The sequence below is a fragment of the Antedon mediterranea genome, chromosome 9, assembly GCF_964355755.1.
Source record: "Antedon mediterranea chromosome 9, ecAntMedi1.1, whole genome shotgun sequence".
Classification (NCBI taxonomy): Eukaryota; Metazoa; Echinodermata; class Crinoidea; order Comatulida; family Antedonidae; genus Antedon; species Antedon mediterranea.
In genome coordinates, this window is record NC_092678.1 from 11,516,021 (window position 1) to 11,541,817 (window position 25,797).

Sequence of the window (25,797 nt, forward strand, 5' to 3'; positions counted from 1 at the left end):
TGGTTTTCTGCCAATAGCATGGTTGCATGTTGTAAGCCTAGGCCTATATAGGCCTATATAAAGTAAATCGATAAAAAAGTTGTTGCTTATTTAAATTAATTTATGTACACATTCTTATATTATATATATTGGATATTTGTGTGACCATAAAGGCAGGATAGAAAACAGGTCATTTATACTGTGTATAAGTAGTCGAATAATCTTCCACCGTTTCAGATGATAACATAATTATATTGAATATACAATTAAATCGGTGGCATATGCGCATACTCATACGAATACAAATACTAACAACAAACGGATACAATGGGATCATGCCCAAGAACAATAAAATAATAATAATTCAAAACCCATCGATGACTGAAAAGCCGATTCCATCCCCTACCGGTGTGTGGTCGCACTTCACTCTTTAAAAAAAAAACCACTGCATTTTTGATAAATATAACTGAGACATGCAGTAAAAGTAACAAAATTAAAATACAAATTTATAAAAGGGAATTCAATAACATAAATCGTTACATACGGTACATATTTATAAAGTGTCTGTAGTTAAAAGATTTCGTTTTTCTCAAACTAATTTGAATATTATTGCTGAAAAGTGGATATTGTTTCCCTTTTTTCCGATAAGTTCTTAAAGTTAAGTTACCACAAACAAGTATAATTTGATTAATTATTCTATGTGACTTTTGATAATAACAACGTATAGTTAGGATTTATATTGCGATAATCACAAACCACACGTAAAAATCAAAGGAAATTTTTGGACGTTAAAAATACCGTAATTCGTTTCTTTACAATATCGATTGGTAGTTTGTAAAGGTAGTAAAGGCAGCAATAGGACACTTACTTTTCTTTATTACGTGTAAACTTTATTTGAGGAAAACTAATTTATCTAAAAATTTTTTTTAATTATTAAGATTTTTTCACATATAATAATATCAAATGCAAATATTCTGTTTGCTGCACTTCATCTGACGTTCAAAGAGAAAGGGAGAAACATGCCAATTAACATTGGCATTGTGCACAGATGGCTTTATATTGTGTGGTGCCCGCCGCTTTGACTAAAATACAAATGATTTTGAACGCTACGCAAATGATACCGTGACCCGTAGCATTTTTTTCTTTTTACGAAAAACAGAAATGTAAACTACTAAAAATAAAATAGATTCAGAATTTTAAAAAGCTATCCAACGAAACAAAGCAAAGATGTGCTTTGACAACAGTTTATTTCACCTTTGTTCACGGACTATAGTTATTTTGATTTTAAATTAAATAACTCGGAAACTTGACATTGAAGTTAAGTGTAATCCGGTACCGTACGGTACTTATTTAGTATTTGGATAATATATAATATAAAACATATAAATGGACAATGACAAAGTCGAAAGAAAATCAAACAAACATTTGAATTAATTGTAAAACCAATAAGAAAAACCGTATTTATCTTAATATGAAGGAGACTACTTTTTTCATTGTTAAAATGAGTATAGCGAGGCATTTAATGAATAGACAAACTGCCTTAAAATGTGACATGTTTCGAGAAACTATTCTCATCATCAGAAGAACAGAAAACAACGCCTAAAGTACTTATATACCAATAGGACAGGTTGTATGTAAATAAGGATTAGCATGATAAAACAACAAGGAACATTTAAAAACAATTTATTTACATAATTGGAAAATTATGACAATAAACAAAGTAAAATAGAATAGATATTAGTAAAACTGTATTCAGAATAAACAGATCTATCCAACGATACCAAACAGTACAGTATTTTGGTGAAATTGCATTTTAACCTTTTGACCTTTATTGGTCACGTGATTTGTTTAATTTCGCAATTACTATGTAACTATGCGTTTATTGATATGGGTGTAATGGAATAAAATAATCAGTATTACATTCCCTTTCCAATGATACCATGGATGACCAACTTTAGTGTGGAACGTCGGCTATTTTGAAATACAAAATGGCGGCTGAAGGAGTGGTCGAAAAAAATGGCACCTAACTTTTATGGATTCAGCATCTCAAGAATAACAAAGTTAGCTAAAAAAATCTATTTTGGCACAAATATCGAGCTGGAAGACATAATAACCCGTACTATTAGTGATGATGAGAACGTACAAAAAGAACTTACGGAGAATACTTCCAAAATTAATTTATTTAAACGTTTTGTTATCGTTTACAAACGACAATGAGATGTTAGTATGGCCAACACAAGCTTGGCACTAAGGAAAGTCTTCCCAAACGTTTTCGTTTAGTGTTTCGTTCAGTATATTACCTAGTGTATCTAAGATACTAGAGTCTGTTGTTAACTCCCAATTACAAAATTATCTTAATGAAAATAACATTATAAATGATTACCAATCCGGATTTCGGGGTAAATACTCAACGGAAACGTGTCTTATTCATTTACAAGACACAATAAAAGCTGAATCAAGTAAAGGAAACATAACAGGCATGGTCCTAATAGATGTAAAAAAAGCATTTGATTCAGTTAATATGCAAGAAATTGGAACTTATAGGTGCAAATACTAACACGATATCATGGTTTGAATCATATCTTGAAAATAGGAAGCAAACGGTAGATATAAATGGTACTTTCTCTGAATCACTAACCATAAATTGTGGAGTCCCTCAAGGTAGCATCCTGGGACCTACACTTTTCTTTTGTTACATAAATGACGTACCATTTAGGCGAGGGATTTGAAAGTTATGTTTTCTGGGTCTGGTTTCATGTTTATGGGCGGTACTTAATTTGACAAAATATGGATACATATATGGGATGGATGTTCCGTAATATAGAGTGTAGGGTTAGGGTGCAGACTGCAAAGTTCTATTATACGCCGATGACACTGCCCTCATTGCCAGTGGTACCGACGCACGGCGTATTTCTAAGAGTCTCTCTGACAATCTTATGTCATGTAATGAATGGTTCAATGACAATAAACTGTCTATCCATCCTGACAAAACCGAGTCCATACTTTTCGGCACCAGAAAGAAACTTAAAAGTTCATCTGGATTGTTTAATGTCACTTTCAATGATAAAGATATCACTCAAAAGTCGTGCGTCAAATACCTTGGCTGTCTCCTTGACAATAACTTAAGTGGTACATCAATGGCGCAAAGTACAATTAAAAAAATCAACTCTAGGTTAAAATTTCTTTACCGTAATGTAAAATGCTTAAATAATCAGACTAGAAAAATTCTCTGTAACGCTCTCATCCAAAGTCACCACGATTACGGATCCACCTCATGGTTTGACGGACTTACTAAGGACCTTAAAATTAAATTACAAACGGCACAAAATAAAGCTGTAAGGTTTATTTTAGGAAGAGGCAATCGATTACACGTTGGTGAATATGAACTAAATGTTGTTGGTTATTTGAATGTAACAAACAGAGTAAAATTGTTACAACTTGTACATGTACATAAAATATATTACGGAACATCCATCCCATATATGTATCCATATTTTGTCAAATTAAGTACCGCCCATAAACATGAAACCAGACCCAGAAAACATAACTTTCAAATCCCTCGCCTAAATGGTGTTGGACAAACCAGCTTCTATTACAACGGAATAAAAAACTGGAATTCTCTTCCAGATTGTATAAAGGCCACAACCTCTACTAAGCTGTTTAAACACAAAGTCAAAGGATATTTTAAGAATGTTCCATGATGTTTCTTTTTGTTTCTCTCTTTATGAAATTGCGTTTTTTTGTTTAAATAACTTTTTTAAAGATGTCAATTTGTCTCAGTTAAATGTACATAAGGACTTAGATGGAAATAAGTTACACTGAAAATGTGAAACTTTATCTAATTATCCTTGGTTCATTTTGTTCTGTTTCCATTGTTTGACACCTTCTGTTTTTTAGTACTTTTCTGGTGTTGTCTTTTGAATTTGATGTACTGTTTATCGTCTATTTTAATGTATTTTATGTCTGAACCAAATAAATTCAATCATTCAATCAATCAGACGAAAAAAAGAACCAGAACAACTGTATGCTGCTTTCTAAAGCGTTAAGCAACATTTACATTGAAATATGCAATTTTTAATCAGTAGCTTTAAAAACTCCACAGCCAAAACCTTTACCACGTGAAGTTCAAGCGATGTTGTGATAATACCCTTCCAGTAATCCGACAATAAACAGTTGCTCAGACAGATGCCATAGGCCTATACATTTTTTATAAAGTGATCAAATTTTAAGTTGTAGGCAATCAGAAAACAGTATTGTAATTACATCACTGTACATTAAAAAACGTCTGTGGACCTTTAAATCCAGTTATAGTACGTACCTCAAAGAAACAAATTAATCTTATGCGCTTGCATGCAATCAGAAAACACTATTTTATTACGTCATACCCATTTTAAAATAGTTGCGTTGAATTCTACGGGTCCGAAAACCAATTATATCCTTCAAATGTTAACCTTATCAGTATTTATTTATGCGTATAGACATTTGGCACACTTTGAACCAACTGTGCGCCACTGTTTACGAGCACATTTCAACTGAACCGATTTCGACGAGATTGTTCCGCTATTTTATGTTGTGTCCTGTTGTTTCGCAACCCTGAATTGGCCCGCCCGCGTTTACATTTTTTATCATAAAAAAGTCAGCAAACTAAACCATTAATATTAATCGTTTAGCTATAATAAGCATTGCATTTTGCGCTTTTTTCGGGGATTCCCCTAGGGCCTGTTTCTGCTGCAACTGCTCAAATACCGGTATAAAAAAACGGTGTATAAATTTTTTAGTACCCCGTTTTTGCTAACAAAACACTTCTTGGGTGGTCGCGTAAAATTCATCATTTTTACCCAAAGTGCCATTCATTTATTTGGTCGATAATTAAAAGTCGCAATAAAGTTTTACGCATCACTTTCAACAGCCTAGCCCTAGTTATAGAGATGTTCGTAATGAGGACAAGTAGTTCGTTCCTTCCCCGAGTTATTGTCTTTTGCAGTGTTATATTGTACTGCTTTCGCAGGCTCTTCAGCTTTGAGTTTACTTGCTTTGGAGACAAGTCTAATCCGTACTCCTGCTTTATTTTTTTAGAATTGTCTTTATTAATGTAGTTGTCCCTTTTATTACCTTTCAATTGGCCGGACATTTTTAGCTTCCCTTTTCCCTCCTCAGACATTTGGCCGACAGAAAATAGACCCGCAGGTTACATTTTGGTCATCCAACAATAATTTATGGTCATAACCAATACAATAATTATAAATATGAGTTTTGAACTGAATTGAAAACGTTTTACTTGTCACGAACACCGACAATCTATACATTAGGCCTAAAGTCTTATAGGCCTAAACGGTTTAAACTTTACCAGGAATATTATTACTTTTTATAATTTTGCTGCTGAGCCATTGAAACCATCTATTTCAAACTGCAAATTCAATAAAAGTATGATTTATCCTTGAATATATAGAATAGAATAGAATGAGATATAGTAAATAAGTCTCCTTATGATGAATGTCCGATCTTTTTGGAGATAATAGTGCACGATACACTTTATGCTGCGACTGTAAAGGGAACTAGTTTCTGTTTCATGCATTTCGTTCAAATTAAAAATTTACATTCCTATAATTAACTACTGTCAATATATATATATATATATATATATATATATATATATATATATATATATATATATATATATATATATATATATATATATATATATATATATATATATATATATATATATATATATATATATATATATATATATATATAAATTGAATACAAGAATAAATAATAATATAAACATTTTCTGGCACATGTAATTAACCTTTAATAAATATTATTATTACTGTAAAGTGTATAATTATTGATGGAAATTCTTCTCTTTCTTAGTGTACAAGGCCTAGGCCTAGTGAATATGTTATTGCCAAGGGAATCATTGATTAGTAGTAATTATTCGCCTTTATTCTTCGCAAGGTAGACTAACTTAGGCACAGGTTTATTTACATAGGATGTTTTTATTTTAGTATTTTTATTTTTTGTCTTTGGGCACATGTGGACAAGGATTACCAATAGTATATTAATCACTGTCCTATCATATAGGTGGTAATCCATCTGATACATGGGCTATTTTGTGAACCAGTTCATCGGAGTAACCGAATGATGAACTGGGTTCTAAAGTGCACACAGGTTATAACTGTGTACACTTGACATACGGTTATACTCGACTCCTTATCCGATCGAGAAGGCTGGTCCCACCACCAGAACTAGGAGCGAGTCGGCCCCGAACCCATGCCGATATTGTTGGCTCTTTAAGTTCGGTAAATGGTGCCCCTGTGTCTTAACCGCTCGGCCATTTGACTCGCAGGAAATATCTGTATAATAACACATTTCTATTTGTATTTCTATCCGGTAGTAGAATTTATTGACTTTTAAAATTTGCCAAGCAAAACGTAATTTCTCACTTCTTAAGATTACATGTGTTTTATTTTTTTCATATCTAGGGGAAATTTATTTAATTATGTTACCATTATTTCACCCAAAAAACAACGCCTTCCGCAAACAATAAACGTTCGGGCATTTTTTTGAATAAATACGGCCTAACTTCATTCATTTCTTGTCGGCAAATTGGCATGTCGACTAATTGTCTGTCGGCGAAATGGTTTTTGACGAAATGTTCTGTCGGCGAATTGTCCTGTCGGCGAAATGTCCTGTCGGCGAATTGTCCGGTCGGAAAACTGTCTGTCAGCTAAATGTCTGTGCCGACGAAAAGGCGTTCGGCAAAATGTCCGAGTACCACGGTAGAGAGGAGGCAGAACGGGAAATAAGCCGAAGAAGGCAGTAACGGCGTTCCATACCTCGTGGGGTTTCATTTTTTGGCGCGTATTTGTTAATAACATTAAAAAAGTGAAAGTTACATCAAAAGCCTAGCTAGGCCTAGCCTACTGAGGTAATAAATATTTAGTAGGCCCAGGCCTATATTTACTTTTAAATGCATAGGCCTAGGCTAGGCTTAGTTTACTTAAACTATTTTGGAATTTTTCCAGGCTTCTTGGAGACATTTTAATAAAGATTTGTTTAAAGGCCGGACCTTTTTTGGCGTGACAGGCCTCTAACAGGAGGCCTACTAGCTAGCCTAGCCTACTACTAGGCTAGCCTAGACTATACTAGGGCCTAGCCTAGCTAGTATTATTTAATAGGTTACTACAGTACTTCTACTACTACTATCTATAGGCCTAGACTGGTATTAGGCATAGCCAGTAGGGCCTATGCTACTTTATACAGTATTTAAAGACATTAGGGCCTCCTAGCCTAGTAGGCTAGGCTTCTTAGCTAGAGGCCCTAGGCCTACTAGGCTAGGCCTACTATTACTAACTAGGCTAGATAGACCTGCAATTTTTGACATTTGTTTTTGTAAAAATAATGCTAGGCTAGGGTCTATGTCATGTCTAAACTAGGCCTAGCTAGTAGGCTATAAGGTAGGCCTCCTAGACCGGGTGTGTCGAAAGCGAAGACCTCGAAAGCGAAGATCGAAGACCTCGAAAGCGAAGACCCTACGAAATGGTAGTGTGCACAAAATCCAACCAAAATCATACAAAATCGTGATAACACCTTGAATTTACAGATTCTAAAAAAATATTTCGATTTTAATTGTTACGTTATCAAAAAACATGACTTTATCTATGAACAGGCTCACGCGTTTTCACCAATGGAGTTAATATGTGATATGGTTTTACGAACAAACACATCGCGCTATTTGCAAGGCGACGGACGCACAAGAAGGACCTCGCACAGAGCATTGAATTGAATGCAAAATTAAATGTCACTTTTGTTCCGATAACTTTGTAGCACACGTCGCCTACAATTTAAACCCATAGCCAATTGTTTATAAGTATAGAAATAAACTACATAAAGTAAATTGTAAGAAGTAAAGGATGGCGGTAGGCTTTTTTTAGGCTTATTTTAGAGCCTATATAAAAAGTGTCCGTATTTTGATTTTATATGTTGCTATGTGTTTTTTATCTATAATATTTGCCTATTGTTTATTATCTAAATGTATAAATAAATACAATAAGATATTCATTTTCCTGTATTGTATTTAAACTTTTACATTTTCCCATTGTATACTATTGCTGTTTTACTTAATCGCCAGTTTCAAAATGTTTTCTAATGTATTCATAATAGACAAATAATATATCAGTATCAGAATATTTAGTGTGGTTGGTGAAACGACAGTAGGCCTACTATGTAAAGAAAAATTTAAAAAGGAAAATAAATATTTCATTAACCAACGTATAAACCACTAACAAAAAAATCCTGCCACAACGTATCGTATTGATGCGCAACGTAAAGAAAATACTCATCTATCTATTTTGCATCCCCTCACGATCGAAAAGATCATTATGATGAAAGTAAAGCAGAAACGGTGTGTTGAACACGTCGATTCCCACTTGTGATGACACGCAAGGTTATTTCCTTAAGCTTGGTTCCCACTAGAACGTAACACAAGAACGTACACGCAACGCAAGCGTTTTAACCAATGACAAGCGAAGTTATACAGTTAGCAATCAGAAGCGAATAAGCCATCGCTTGTGATTGGTCAATTCACTTGCGTTGCGTTGCGTCCTTGTGTTGCGTCGCTAGACCACGCATTACGGCGCACTTTGCGTGGATACGTTGCGTCGATCTGAAAACAAATTTCAGCTCTTAAAATATTTCCCGGGCCGATGACAGTTCGTCCCAATAGCTTACCGTGAAGTAACGGAACTTTATTTTATATCTTTTTATTGTCAAAATCAAAAATTATACTGTATTCAAATTAATAGGCCTACTGTAGAACGAACGATAAGCATCACATTCTGAAGATTTTGCTCGATCGTTAACCCGTTATAATAGTATATAATTCTCTTAGATTTGTTTGTGTAGTGTCAATTCTATATTTAAATGGTCAGTATACAACCGGTAACCTGTTACTTCATTTTTTTTAAATTTATATTTTCTTTTGTTAATGGAGACTCATGGTAGGGATATGCAAACATTTAGAAGCGGGACGTCGACAATCTGTTGAAAATCGGGAGACTGTTGAATAGTCGTCTCATCCCACAAGCCTGTGAGATAGAAGGTTGGGGGTTAGAGTGGTTAAGCCCGATAAAAATTCACCATCCTTAACAAAGACATGTATAGAGAGTAACTCTTTTTTTTGTATTCACCACGGGCAATGCTTCAGAAGTCAGTTGTTTTACTTTGATGATAAGGACAATTGTGGTTGGCGGAACTGGAACTTCATTAAACTGTCTGGAACTGGAAATGTCTTTTGACAGTGTCGGTAAACGTAATACCGATATAAATAAACACCCGTTTTAATATCGTCACTAATCACATTGCAACCGTAACAAAATCGACAATTTTGGAGCGAATATTTTTTATTTCAATCTTTGTTTTGAATGGCTTTTGTCTTTGTTAACGTTGACATAATGGCATAATTAAATGTTATTCTGAATTATGGAAGCCGTGAAACAGATGATATTTCGCAGGAAACGATCGATTATAACCAAAATTTGCAGAACGCTGATTCCTATCGTTCGTTCTTTTTAGCTTTTTGTCAAATCATAATTTGAATATGTTCTGTCAAATTTGGCCTGGAAATATTTTAAGAGCTGGAATTAGTTTCCAGATCCACGCAAAGTGCGCATTAAGAACAAACTTGCGTGTCCTCACAAGTGGGAACCGACGTGTTCAACACCGTTTATGCCTTACGTTCATCGTAATGATTCTCTCGTGAGGGGATGCAAAATAGAGTATTTTCTTATGTTGCGCGTCAATACGATACGTTGCGGCAGGATGTTTTTGTTAGCTTATTCGCTTGTGATTGCTAACTGTCTATAACTTCGCTTGTCATTGGTTAAAACGCTTGCGTTGCGTTTACGTCCTTGCGTTACGTTCTAGTGGGAACCAAGCTTTAGTTAGTGGTTCATACGTTGGTTAATGAAATATTTATTTTACTTTTTACATTTTTCTTCTTTACATATTACTGTCGCTTCACCAATCACACTAACCGATACCGTACTGATAATATTATTTGTCCATTATTATAAGAAAAACATTTTTAAACTGGCGAATAATTAAATCAGCAATACTGCAGTATAGGCTAAAATGGGGAAAATGTAAACGTTTAAAATACTATACAGAATAATTAAAGGAAAATAAATATCTTATTGTATTTATTCATACATTTTAGATAATATGCAAATATTATAGATAATAAACATAATATCAACATATTTAAATGCAAAAAAAAAGGATCTCTAAGTTGTATTCACGCGTAGGCCTATAACATTTTTTAAAACAAGTGTAAAATCTATGATACGGACACTTTAAGGCTCTAAAATTAGCCTAAATAGGGCTATCGCAATCCTTTACTTCTTATAATTTACATATTGTAGTTTATTTCTATACTTTTCTATACAATTTGGCTATGGTTTTAAATTGTAGGCATTGCATTCAATTCAATGCTCTGTGTGATGTCCTTCTTGTGCGTCCGTCGCCTTGCAAATAGCGCGATGTGTTTGTTCGTAAAACCATATCACATATTAACTCCATTGGAGAATACACGTGAGCTTGTTCATAGATAAAGTCATGTTTTTTGATAACATAACGATTAAAATCGAAATATTTTTTTAGAATCTGTAAATTCAAGGTGTTATCATCAGTTGTGTGTGATTTTGGTCCGATTTTGTGTACACTACCATTTTGTAGGCCGGGTCTTCGCTTTCGAGGTCTTCGGTCTTCGATCTTCGCTTTCGAGGTCTTCGCTTTCGACACACCCCTCCTAGACCTAGTTTTCAAAATCACAGGCATCTTATGAAGAAAATAATAATAATAATAATAATATTAATTATTAATATTATTACATAATATTATTAATATGTTGTTGATGCTAAATTGTGTCTATTTTGTGCCTTGTTATAGTTACACAGTAGGCCTATACACAGTAAAATAAATACTTTATACATACACCATACAGTGTAGCAATTACAGGACCCACCTTTTAATATTCACATTTTTAACATGATGATGTAATCAAAACAAAACCGGAAGATAACAGTTTCGCAAGCTAATTGTTTAGCAACATCATCTTATTCTTAAAATGTTGAAGAAATTCTAATACGTAGAATCGAGATGTGGGCTCTTTTAAATGTGATGAACTATGACGCAAAAGATAAAAATCCAACTTTTTTAGTTCAACTGGCCATATGAATGATGACATCACAACATCCGATAGACAAAATTGTAAATGAATTCATGTCTACAAATCTTGACAGCTTTGTTTTAACCACAAGGGTCACTTTTCATTCTGACGAGCTAAAACATATTGAAATTTACTATATAAGGATGAAAATTCAATTTTTTTGAAATGATGACAGCATCAACATTAAAATGTTTGTTATTCTTTCTTACAAAAGATAATTGATTGAGCAAACAAATATTAAAATCTAGGTGAAATTGAATTGTGATGAGCTATGACGAAAGAGACAATACGATGACGTCATAACATCTGCAGGGAATAATTTTGCCAGTGTAGCATAGCAAAAAGCTATAAAAAACAACCTTATTGCTACACATTTCTAAAATTGTGTAGCAAAAAAGACAATACAAAACTACGTTTCTTGACTAAAAAATCAGTTTGATTAGCAATAATTGCTAAACAAAATTTTAAAATGAAATTTGTCCCTGATCTGAAAGGTAAAAATGTTACATGAATTCACATCAACAACAACAACAACAATAAGATAAACAAATTGGGGTCACGGTTGAGTGTGTCTATAAAACTCAAGATATATCCGATTTTTCTAGATCTAGAAAACTCAGATATCAAGATCTGAGTTTTCTAGTTCCAGAATGGAACTAGAAAACTCAGACTATCAAATGGATCGTTCCATTATTAATCAGAGGGTAGCTTGTTTGAAATACTACAGAAAATTTGGATTATTTCTAGTTTTTTATTAATTTACAGATTTCAGCAAAATGCCAAAGAAAGGTACAAAACGTAGTTCTTCTGGAATTGGAAATGATTTGAATGAATCCCATAGTAAGTACTTGTGTGTACCGAGTATATTGTTTCTTAGTTGCCTTCATTTTTTTTAAATACTGTAGTTATTACTATTAGTATTCATGTATTTGGTCTTGGGGAAAAAAGGCTCCACAAAAGGACTCTGCTTTTAATCTATAAATATTTTACTTGCAGGTAAGAGGGTGCGAAGTAGCACAAAACTACTGCTTGAAAAACCTGACCTTTTTAAAGAATTGCTGACAGAAGCTGGTTTTAATTTACCTGTAGATGATGATAATAGTAACACACTAAGTAAGATCTAGTACAATGTAATGTTTACAATTTTCAAAAACTATTTTAGTATACAAATAAATAATGAAGGTTCATAAATTGAGTGAATGATGTTATGGAATCAGCCTTAGTTAAGTAGAGCAGTCAATTTTTTTCATGAATGAAGTATTCTCAACATTCAACCAATACAAAAAAAAGGTCATTATTTGTTTTATAACGCATATACTTTGAATTATTTCAACATCACAGACCACCTAGTCTACTATGCTACCTACAGTAGAAGGTAGATTAATTAGCAATATATGAAATATCACTTCTTGTATCATTGTTACTAAAGCAAAACAAACAGTTTGTTAACCTTTTTTGGTGTTAATACTTACAGTGACAAGATTCTGAGGCTGCAACATACTCAATGAAATCAGATATCTGCATGCAGTAACAAGTATCGTACTATTAAGTATAATTTTAATTTTTTTTTTCTGCAGATGTAGACCAAGCTGTTTTTCAAAAGAGTTTAAAGAGATTACTGAGCAAATATGACAAAGAACAGGTATAGTATAGTATAACCATATCAATGTAATTGATCAAAACGTTGTAATTATTTGTGTCTTTTTTTTCTTTTAAAATCTTGTTATTTTGTGTATATTCAGATATTCTTGATTGATATGCTTGCTAAATATAGACCAATGTTTGTAATGCATGTTTAAATAGAGGCAAGATTATAAAATGCATGTTGTACCTTGATTTTATTCTTGAAAATTAACATTTGAGGTGTTTTTTTAAGTGCACTCAATTGTTTATGGAAAAACAAGCAGTTTCTGAAAAAAAAAAATTTCGAAAAAACACCATATTATATATTTGTTGTTCCCACTAAATATAGAGGTTTACTGTTATGGATCTAAGTGATTGACAGTGTTTAAAAACAACCAGGTTTAAAGAAAAAGAAAGAAAATGGCATGCAGTAACTTTTTAATATACAAATAGAAAATATGCAGTTCTAAGATTATAAAATGTAATATAAATTTGTAAGACATTTAGATAACATTTACAGAGACTATAGGGATTTCTTTAAAACTATTTAATGTAATGTTTAATCAATCAATCGAATCTTTATTTGTTCCATGAAAATGTGTACATAGAAATATTGTTTTCCTCGAGAAAAATTATGGTAAAAACAAACAAAACATTCACAAATACATCATACATAGAAAAAATTATAATCAAAAACATTCATTAAAACATACAATCCCACATAAAATTACTATGTAATATAGGTTAGAAATAATATTTTCATTTAAAAGCTTAAAAATATACACTGTATATATACTTATGTGTGCTATTATGACCTAACAATCTTTGAGTTAAAAAATGTGCGTGGAATTTAGTACAAAATGACGGTTTCTTGAAGTTTCTGAGGAAATATAACCTTTGGTGACCTTTTTTAATTATCTCAGCCGTATTATTTAAAAAATTATCTGAGAGCTTGTTCCATAGGGCCGAAAAAACAACAACGCCTAACAATATGTAGGTAGATCGACTGCATAGAGATACTAATGTAACTTTCATTGAACTAAATGACACCAATCAACTATAATTTGTCTTACACTCTGCTGATTTTGTCTATAATTAAAGTATGCAGGCCTATATTTTCCTGATTGCTTTGGTTCACAGAATGTGCATGACAAACACTGATATTAATAATTAATAATTAATATTAATCATTTCAGGTAAACAATGAATTCTTAGGTGGACTCCAGACACACATAGACAACTTAGAAAGGTGAAATTCAATTTCAAAATTATAACAATTAACAATTTATGTTGAAAATACAATTAATATATAGTATTAGAGAAGGCACTCCGAGAGTGCATACCCTCACCTACAGTATAATTCCCGTACCTAAAATTTCCAGCCTTTCACAGTTGAGATCTCTTGTTCACTTCCTGCTGAGGATATTTTTTTAAGATTAAGTAATTTTCTTTTTATAGTTATTGATATTTTGATTTGTTAAAATAGTTTTTGTGACATGACTCTGAACCATGTTTAAAATAGTTTTTGTGACATGACTCTGAACCATGTTTAAAATAGTTTTTATGACATGACTCTGAACCATGTTTAAAATAGTTTTTGTGACATGACTCTGAACCATGTTTAAAACAGTTTTTGTGACATGACTGTGAACCATGTTTAAAATAGTTTTTGTGACATGACTCTGAACAATTTGTTAAAATAGTTTTTGTGACATGACTGTGAACCATGTTTAAAATAGTTTTTGTTACATGACTCTGAACCATGTTTAAAACAGTTCGACAAGGTTCTGATGAAACTGTTACCTGTAAATAATGAAATATAATTCCACATTGCCCTCCCAAACTTCCGTTTGTAACAGTGCCTCATTTAACTTTACAGATTAATTTATTAAATTATTTCAAAACTTGTGTTTACTATAAACATTTAATGTTAATCATATTTTTTTTAGGTTTCGTACTTCATTGCTTCCTACTATTTCATCTTCTAGTTGCCAATCGTAAGTCATCAAATGTTTATTCCAGTAATTATGGTTAGGCAATTAACTTTGAACTTAAGGCAAAATATTGTAATAATAATTCAGTAATAATATGCACTATTATATTAGGACTGAAGACAATAAAATAATCATGATGACGTAATTAGGTTATATGCATTACTACGTGCGTAGCGCATATAACGCTTGCGTACGCGCGCTTAAAATGTTCAAAATTGTCAAAATTTATTTTCGATGAAATTAGAGTACGTTTCAAGCAATTTTAAGCGTTTAAAAAATTGCCATGAGTGCGCAGATTTTTGCACGCGCACTGCGCGTTATACGTTAATGCGCACTCTTTTTGTCCGATTTCGGTTGTACAACCTTTCTTTAATAATATCATCATATTTTATTCACTTTTCAACGCGTAATTGCCTTATACGAGCACGTCAAAAGTGACAGGCTAAGCACGTGTAAGTTAACAAAATGGTGAAAATATGCTAAATTTTAAAATTAATATAGATCGTCAGAATGCTCGGGAACACATATTTTTTATTTCATTTTCTTGAAGTGTATGTATCTTATGTATGATTTATTATTAAACTAAGGGAACAAAAGTTGATTAAGCCATAATTAATTGCATATTAAAAAATTCATTTCGACAATCAAACAAATTATGACATTTTCTTAGGCCAAAATAACAAACTTAACATTAACTTTCTTCCTTCAAAAGTTCATATATTAAAGTTAAAAGTATATAGTTTGACAGTGCATCATTTTTGTACATTTTTAGAGATGTCATCATAGTAAAAAATTATAATTCATTGCGGTATGTAATAATCTATCTGCACCAAAGTGGTTACTGCATAGTAAATACACAGAGGAATTTTTCTACAATTTTTAGTCAGTTGTGTATGGCTTGGTGGTGTGTGCTCGTGTCTATGGCACTCAAGGTACAGAGATCGAGTCTCACCTTGGGAAACGAAATAAGATTTTTTTTTTATTATCCGTTTTGTTTGTTCAAATTTATTTCTTAGTGTATATATTATACACATGATTTATAATGAAATCTAGATAAAAAATAACTTATGTCTTTATTATTATGTAACAGCAAATGTGGTTTATGACATTATACGCAGAGGGATCTTTGATCGGATTGTGATACCGGCTATTGTATTCGCGTTAGCAAGGTCCTATCATATATTATAAATAATTAAAGAATCTGAGAAAATCAATGAATCAAAATATCTTTTAAAAATCAATTATCTTTATTTAAATCAATGCATATAACCTATAATTCGTCATAGTGACGAATTAAATCTAGTTTATTTATTCTTTCCTTAGCACTATTTTGTCCGTGAATTATCTTGGCATCAGTTTCATCTAGCTAAGTCAATTTTTCAGAGTATATTCCTTATGGCCAGGAATCGATGTGGTTATGTTTTCATGGTGCGCAATCAAACATTACGCAGTCTACGCGCGATTTAACGAAATCACGTTTGTAATCATATCTTCACAAGCATGAATCACTTTTAAACAAAATTTGGTACTCACAAATTTCAGGTCATATTTCATCATATAGCAATACAATCACGTGCGTAGCGCATATAATGTATGCGTACGCACGCTTAAAATGTTCAAAATTGTCAGAATTTATTTTCGACGTTTCAGGCAATTTTAAGCGTTTAAAAAATTGCCATGAGTCCGCAGATTTTTGCACGCGCACTGCGCGTTAAACGTTGATTTGCACTGTTTTTGTCCGATTACTGTTGTATAACTTTTCTTTAATAATATCATCATATTTTATTCACTTTTCAACGCGAAACAGCGTTATACGAGCACGTGTAAGTTAACAAAATGGTGAAAATATGCTAAATTTTAAAATTAATATATATCGTTAGAATGCTCAGGAACACCAATTGTCTTGAAGTGTTTGTATCATATGTATGATTTATTATGAAATTAAGATAAAAACACAAATATGGTTTATGACATTATATACGCAGAAGGATCTTTGATCGGATTATGATACCGGCTATTGTATTTGCGTTGGCAAGATGCTATCATATATTAATTATAAATAACTAAAGATTCTGAGAAAATCAATCAATCAATATATCTTAAATCAATCAATTATCTTTATTTAAATTAATGCATATAACCTATAATTCGTCATAGTGACGAATTAAATCTAGTTTAATTTTTTGATTTTGTATGACATTAGTGACATTAATCATTTTGTTCCATTCAATGGTACATCTCAATACAATGGCCAGTAATTAATCATTTTGTTCCATTCAATGGTACAACTCAATACAATGGCCAGTAATCAATCATTTTGTTCCATTCAATGGTACAACTCAATGCAATGGCCAGTAATTAATCATTTTGTTCCATTCAATGGTACAACTCAATACAATGGCCAGTAATTAATCATTTTGTTCCATTCAATTGTACAACTCAATACAATGGCCAGTAATTAATCATTTTGTTCCATGGTATATAAAGTTGGTTCGTACTTTCGGTACTGATTTTAACCATCTGATGTAACCATGTTTACTAATTAAATTGAGTTAGATAATTAGTTATTGACAATTAAAACGAATTTAGGTTCAACGATTTGCCCCAAATAGGGGTGTTTCGTGGTCGTGGTATACACTGACTAATGGATGTCCAACTTGAAAAATACCCGCAGACAATAATGCGAGGATGCTTCGCATTTTCCTATCTCCTCCTACGATAATTGTTTTTAATAGCTGAAAACCGGTTGAACAGCTCGAGTACAGCATCATAATGTTGAAGACAGGCCGATTTTCTTTAAAAAATACTATTTTGATAGATTTAATATACGTTTATACAAATGTTTTGATCTGCGATAAATGGAACATTCCAGTCTCTGTTCCACAAGTGTCTATTCCCTCAGGCGTCGTAAAGACAAGTACAGTCATAACAGAAATTCGATCCATTTTTTTCCAATCTGTGGAATCTTTTTTTTTAACGCATAATGAGCTAGCCTTTCCAGTCGCCGTCTATTATGTACAATCAACTTTATTATTGCAGTTAAACCACCACCAACACACCACCCTCCCCTCACTGGCATGAGTAGCGTTGTAAAGTCAGTAGAGGACAGGTCTACAGTACGAAGGATCACATGCCCTAAACGCAGAACAACTTTGGTGGTTAGGAAACAACTTAAGTATGAATTGGCTCTAAGAAACAATTGACCATTAGACCTACTAATTAAGTTGAGTTAGATAATTATTTATTGACGATTAAAGCGAATTTACGATTTGCCCCGAATAGAGGTGTTTACTTTATTACTGACAGTTCCTTCTAAACGTTTGTATTAATAATGTAAAAAAATATAAACGTCGTATTAGTGATGTATCGTTACATGTACTGTACTATTTCAATTGACTATGATGGTGACAGTTTCAACAAAGTATTAAATCGCAATGTTTTACTGTGTTTAGTGGTATATTATTTGTAAAACATGAAAACAATTAATATTTCGTTACTAAATCGATAAAGAATATATTTAAAAATTGTTCGTCTTTGCACCCATCCTCTTCCCCATCCCTCAACCCTAATGTTAGGCCTACATACAAAACACAAATTCAGTTTGTTTCTTATTTTATGACAAGTATCTTTTTCGGAAGTAATTCCCAGGGTGCTAATTTTAGTTGAGTACATAAATCACCATGTCTATTTATTCGTTCCTGTAAACGACATATATTATTGTCCTGCATGTACATTTGAAGTCACCAGTTTTTTTAACGCTGAAATTATTATGTATTCGAGAACCATCTGTAGACACGACCTAGATGGTACGCGAACGAAGCGAGCGTACCATCTAGTGGTTAGTAATTAATCATTTTGTTCCATTCAATAGTACAACTCAATACAATGGTTAGTAATTAATCATTTTGTTCCATTCAATAGTACAACTCAATACAATGGTTAGTAATTAATCATTTTGTTCCATTCAATGGTACAACTCAATACAATGGCCAATAATTAATCATTTTGTTCCATTCAATGGTACAACTCAATACAATGGTTAGTAATTAATCATTTTGTTCCATTCAATGGTACAACCCAATACAATGGTTAGTAATTAATCATTTTTTTCCATTCAATGGTACAACTCAATACAATGGCCAGTAATTAATCATTTTGTTCCATTCAATGGTACAACTCAATACAATGGCCAGTAATTAATCATTTTGTTCCATTCAATGGTACAACTCAATACAATGGTTAGTAATTAATCATTTTGTTCCATTCAATGGTACAACTCAATACAATGGCCAGTAATCTATACATTGTGGTGTCTATTGCTCTGTATCCAAAATGTGAGCACCACCTTTTTTTCATGTCCTTGAAGTGGCACGTTTTAAATTGGTATAAAAAAAAAACTTTAGGATGATATATTAAGTTATAACCATATTTTAATTTTTTTTTTTAATTTAATGGAAATCTTTACATTTTTTATTATGTATAGAATTCGATGTGGTAATCAAGAAAGTCTTATACATTTATTGCTTGGTGTTGATTCTATTCAGGTAAAACCTATGTAATAATATATTATTGAGGCTTTTCACATAAAGTTTGGTTCAAACTTATTAGACAAATTTGACCAATCACAGTGCAATGGATCATCTTAACTCTTGCATCTGATTGGTCAACTCACTTGCAAGTGGGAACCAGCTTTAATGTTAACAGTGTTTACAATAAGTGCATCTCATTAAGGTACTTCAAATGAACACTCGGTATTAGTTGAACAAGGACTATTTAATATTTTACAACTGACTGTATTGAGTAATACATCTAAATTTAGACCCACCTAAATTTATGTTCCCCTTTTTGAAACATCATAAACTATTCACATGTACAAAAATTAGAACAAAATGTAACAATTTGTGAGCTTTGTATGAACATGTAAAAACATTTTTGTGTTACATCAATGTAAAGTTTCGGAACAAGTAAGATTACATAAAAGTAACACAGCGATACCTGTGTCGTACCCACATATCTTTTTACACTGTGATTACATTACAGTGTATGAAGGCATTGTAACTTGGTTACATGAGACATCCATGTAACAATTAGTTACATTTTTTACATTTTGGTTGAATCTGGTATCTTCAACATTTCACCACATGAAATCATAAGCTTTCTTGCAGGCTCTACATACCTAAAAGAGCATAATTATAGTCAAAATAATATCAGTAGGTAAACACTTGTCACATATTGGAATAACATGCTACTGAAGGTATCAGTAGGTAAACACTTGTCACATATTGCAATAACATGCTACTGAAGGTATCAGTAGGTAAACACTTTTCACATATTGGAATAACATGCTACTGAAGGTTTTGTAGAATGTCTTGTGTCCCTCAGCCAAATCTACATAACATTCATTAGAATGGAGTTGTTATTACATTTTTCTTTTTTTATTAGAAACAACTAGTGACAATACTTTTAGAAAAGTTACCAGAATTGGAGGAGGATGATAGGTAATTTATAATTATTATTAAATAGTGCTTTTTAAAAAAGACTGTTGAACAAGTATATTACTTACATTGTTGTGAATGTGATTTACTTATTATTTTTATATCCTTTACTTCTGATTAATAGTAACATTGGAATGCTTGTTTTAAACCAGTTCCGATGGTTAGACAAAGTAGTTGATAGTAAGGTAAGTTTAACTAGGAAAATAATTTTGTTTCAGGTCGATTTTAAATCAATGCATTTCCCTTTATGCCAATGCCAGTCTGCTTTTAAGTTATTTCTGGATCAAATTAGGTGTCATCGAAAAATTATTCCAATCCACAGAGACACGTCTCATTGACGGTCTTTCTAATTACCAAACTTCATGAATATTAATGAGATACACGTCCACACAACGCGGAACGGTCTAGCACTGGAAGTACGTCGACGCATGCCTCTCCATTCAGAATAATAATCTTCTATTTTTGGAATATACATACCACATTTCTTTTTGTTATACTGTATTTATATATGTAGCCTATGCAAGTACTATTTCAATCAAATAATGTTTTGGCCAGACTCGTCAAATCGCTAGCCTCTCGGCCTAGGGATTTATAATAGTGAAGAATTATGGAAAAGTAAAATGCAATTTATCACTACAAGCACAGAAACGCACTCATACTGTTTGAGAGCGAAATACACGTGATATACACAGTAGGCTATCTTTTCAAGCTTGAGCGGGAATTTAGAGGTATTTTTATTTTGTAAACAATGCTGTGAACAAATATATTAGTGTATTGAAAGTAGTGCTGTAGTCGAACAAGAACGAAATACGATACGATCCTATCGGCATCCCTTTTTATTAGACGATTAACTGAACATAGGCCTAGTCTAGTTCTTACTTTATTTATTAGAATAGAAGTGTAGCTTGTTCTCCGATGGAACAGTGTTCCTTCAATTACTGCATTTTGCCGGGGTTTCCCATTAATCATCTCAAATTGTAATTGTGGTTAGTCTAATTGTATGTATCTCCACATGTCATTTCTGTACGCCAGTAATTAAAACCAAATTTGTCTAAAATTACAGACTTTTTAGTGCTTGCAAACTTTTATATATACACTTTAATATCAAAACATATTTTTTTTTTTTTTTTTTTTTTTTTTTTTTTTTATTTCATACTTATCCAAATGTACTACAAACAACCTGGTTTTTGCCTCGGTTTTGGCCGACCTCAGTGTTTTGGCTATCCGTTTAAAGTAGGACCACCGCGACTGTAAAGATGTTGTCACCATTATAAATATTTCATTTTAAAAAAATTCCAAAGCGAGTACTTGCCGTCTATTCTATGTAGTTGAGTCTAATGTTATTGAGTCTAATGTTGTTGAGTCTAATGTTGTTGAGAATAATTTGTCGATGACGCCTTAACCAATTATAGAATCCTGATGTGAAAGGCCTATCTGGACGAACACCAAAGCCCCATGTAATTGATGCAGGCGGCAATTATATTTTGCCACAGAGATTTAAAAATGTAAAAAACATGATATATCCAATTACATCAGCCCTGTAGGCGTAATTAATCGCATTTAAACAATCAGTTGTTCACAATTTGAACAACAGGTTGTCTAGTGTCATTGGTGACCATATTTATTGTTTACTCTCCAGATGTTAGTGAAAAAAGTCTTTGAAATTCTACAAGTTGTATCACCTAACTTTCAAAGCCACTTGATACTTACATTGCCAGAAATCATTGAAGATTATCAGAATGAGGAAGTTGCTAGATACTTACAGTAAGTATAATTTGTCAGACAATGCTGAAGCTGCTATTCTAATGAAGTACTGTATAATTTTTAAAATATTTAGAAAAATAATGTCATTTTCCATTCAAAGCATTGTTGATAGCTGTAACAGTATTATAAGATTGACTGGTCTGTTTATTTATTTTGCTTTTTTTAAACCTTTTTAGAGAGCTATTGGTTGAAAACCATCAGTTGGCCATTCCTATCATCGATGCTTTGTCAAACATGCAGTTGGATGCAGATCAAGTACAAGAGGTTGTAGTTACATAGAAATCAAGAAAATTATTATGAATAGATTATGAGATGAGTCATTATACCCCTAATTTGAGTGAGTGAGTGGCCGAGCGGTTAAGACAGTGGAACCGTAATCACGTAGCCATAACATCGGCAGGGGTTCGAGGCTCACTCACTCCATGGTTCTGGTGGTAGAACGAGTCTTCTCGGATAAGGACTATAAACCGTAGGTCCAGTGTACACAACTTGCTCGTGTGCACTTTAAAGAACCTAGTACATCTTTCGAGACGAGTAGGGGGTTACCCCGGTGTATTAGTACATCACAGCCACTGATCACCAACTGGGCCCTCTGGGAGACCAGTCTTTGACTGAAGAGATCACCCAGTATAAAGATAAAACAAACAAACAAACAATTTGAAAACCAACTGAAGACAATATTTACAAAGAATACATATAAGAATAATCAATCGACAATGTTTACATTATATGAACACATAGAACATGTATGAGGTGAAATATTGACTGTTACATTTAACGAGGTGAAGCTCAGTGGAAGTCAAGTCAATCTTTCAACAAATCAAATATTCTCTTCTTTTAACAAATAAAAAACATTCCTTATTTGTTTTATAACACACATACATACTATGAATTATTTCAACAACATAGACCTAGCCTACCCTCTATATCCTACCCACTTTAGGTTAAGTAGAATATATTGAATCGCATGTATCGATTGTAAAAAATGCACTACATCTATTATATATGCAGTATATACATCATGACATACATGGTGCCCTACTCCATAGGAAAGCACTACTTTTGTCTTGTGAAATGTTATAGTTTCAGCCTTCCGTCCATTTGTGGCATTGTCTGTCTTTTTTTTTACAATAAAAAATATACCATGTAAAAATTATATTAGATTATAAAAAATGTAAAGATGGAAATTATTTATTGAATGATTCTTTAAAATTATTGATGCACATGTAATAATGAGTGAACCTGTAATAAATTAGTTTTATAATATCTTATCTATATTATATTTCTATATTGTTTTCAGGCCCAGAATGCTGCCATAAATATTTTAGAATCTGCATCTACTGACAGTTTAGCTGTGATTGTTAGATTTATACTATTATCAGTTGCATCCAATACTGAATTCAATGTAAGTTATTTGTGTATTATTTTGCAGTGTTATCTCTAAATTTATTCATTTTAGTTGCATTTTGTAATGTATTTTTTTGTGCTATATCAAAATACATATTATTATGTTATGTTATATTACAGGTTATTAGTTCACTACGATCACACCTTGACTTGCAATTCAACATGGTTCCAATGATTTCATCAACACCAGCAAGAAAATTAACAGAAGGGTACAGTTGTAATTTTTTAGAACACTTGATATTTTGTACACTTTTTTCTTTTTAAAATTAATTATTTGGCAGAACCTGTTGTTGCTGTACTACAGGTATATAAGAAAGATCTAATTTAACTTTAAAATTTAGGTTGGTTTGTGTATATACTTCATAGTTACAGTAGTCTGTATTACCGTAGTAGTTTCACTATTATATCAATTGTATTAATAATACACTTTTGTGACAAACAGTTCTTTTCTCTTTTATTTGCAGAAATAAAAAACATGAGAACAGTGATGGGTTTCTTATCTTGGATACTATCCATAGAGTGTTAAGGTTTAATGCTGTTGTGGCTAATGGCTTCCTAAAAGTGAGTAAAATGAGAATCTGGAATTTATGAACTTGCGGCAAAAACGTCATACATAATGAACAGGTAGCTAGTGACAACCCGTCCAGGCGCGTCAATAGCCTTTCCACACTGTGTGTTGATTTTTTTATGATTTTTTGTGCTTTATTTTACAAATAATTTTATTTGTGACAGGTCATAAAACATGTGTTTGTCGATGCCTAGTGCCTGTAACATAACACCCTTTAATTTGTTTTCCAATTTAATCTCAAATAATGTTTCAAAATATTACAGTTTATATATTATTATTATATATTGCACTGTTGTCCCATTCACAGTAGAAACAAGGTTATGCTCAGATTCACGTTTTAGTGATACAATATCCATATTATAGAATGTGTTTTCTAATATAATAATATAATATATATTATAAAATATGATGAAGGGCTAGTGTTGCCCGAAAGCTCTGCTAACTTTTCTGCCGTTTTTACTTCTCGTTTTGATTCTCCATTGAGATCCAGCCACTGATACCCACAGCATTGTCATTTTTTCAGTAATTTGCCTTTAAGTTTATAAAATAATATTATATATAAACGTAATATTTGTTATTTAATGTAATGCCGTTATTCAGTGTCAAAAGATTGAAAACAAGGTATTATAACTAAATCTTTATACCATCACAGGCAATTGGAGATGTTGACAGCGCAGATGGACATATGGTACAGTTTACATTTCTACTTTATAAAACGTGTTCAAGAACTTGTGAACAAAAAGTATATGAATATATATATATATCATTGAAAATAATTAATATTAAATCTTGCTACTTAATTCCTTTTTTAAATATTGTGTAATGTAAATTTCCTAATATATTTTTCTCATAATTAATGTTAATGTTGGTGATTGATATTTTGTATCATAGGTTTTAGATGTGTATGTGATTTTGATGTTATATTCCAATGTGAATTACAAGAAGTTGGTACTTACCATGTTAAGTAACAAAATACGTAATGGTTTAATTACTATTGCTCTACTGCAAACTGCATTGATTTCCTACCCACAAGTGAGTAGTATCAAATTTTCTGCCAACATAAAATGCTAAACTTTGCATCACAATAAAATGTTTTCAAAATTGGATAAAATTAATTGGTTCCATATTGTTATTACTATCAATTCTAGCCAAAGATAAAACAGGTCTCCCTCTGATCAAAGACTGCTTTTGTGACCCAGGTTTTAGTGGTCTTTGGTCTCTAATTAGAATCCCTCTAACTAAAGACCGGCACTGGAAAGTGGTATTTAAATTACACTATTTAGAGGGAAATTAAATGTCAGAATTGTTATCTTACTCCTAGACATTTAAGTGTAAAAATATGATGAACCTAGAACAGATTTGTAGTTTAGTACATGGTATGCAGAACTAATAAAAAATATTTCAAGGTCATAAAATATGGTTGAAAAGGCTAGGTCACTGAGTTCGTGGATTTTGTAGTAAACAAAAGCTATACATGCTAGACGATAACAATCTTTAATCACATTATTCACATGTTTAGTTGGATGAGAAGGAAATAAAACATAGCTTCTCATAGAATAATAGGTAAATAGGTAGTCACTCAAAAGAATGTTTTCATAAAAATGATCTGTTAATGACAGAAATGACATTCCTGCTTAGTAACATTCACGCTGTTTAATCGTGGTCAAGGACAATGGAGTCTGGTATCATTATTGTAACATTTATCTTGTCTTATTAACGTGTTATCTGCCATAG

General features: G+C 32.2%; 1 protein-coding gene across 1 annotated transcript; it reads left to right on the plus strand.

Annotated features, from left to right (window-relative positions):
- The first annotated feature begins 6,885 nt into the window (after positions 1-6,885).
- Positions 6,886-25,618, plus strand: LOC140058161 (Fanconi anemia group D2 protein-like). The gene is made up of 17 exons (XM_072103720.1): positions 6,886-6,913; positions 11,978-12,052; positions 12,209-12,325; positions 12,790-12,854; positions 14,032-14,084; positions 14,785-14,832; positions 19,313-19,373; positions 20,272-20,327; positions 20,449-20,509; positions 21,964-22,088; positions 22,265-22,352; positions 23,389-23,493; positions 23,616-23,704; positions 23,960-24,056; positions 24,716-24,751; positions 24,955-25,095; positions 25,583-25,618. The coding sequence occupies exons 2-17, from the start codon at positions 11,989-11,991 to the stop codon at positions 25,616-25,618; spliced, it is 1,242 nt and encodes a 413-aa protein (XP_071959821.1). The 5' UTR covers positions 6,886-6,913; positions 11,978-11,988.
- Positions 25,619-25,797: the final 179 nt, after the last annotated feature.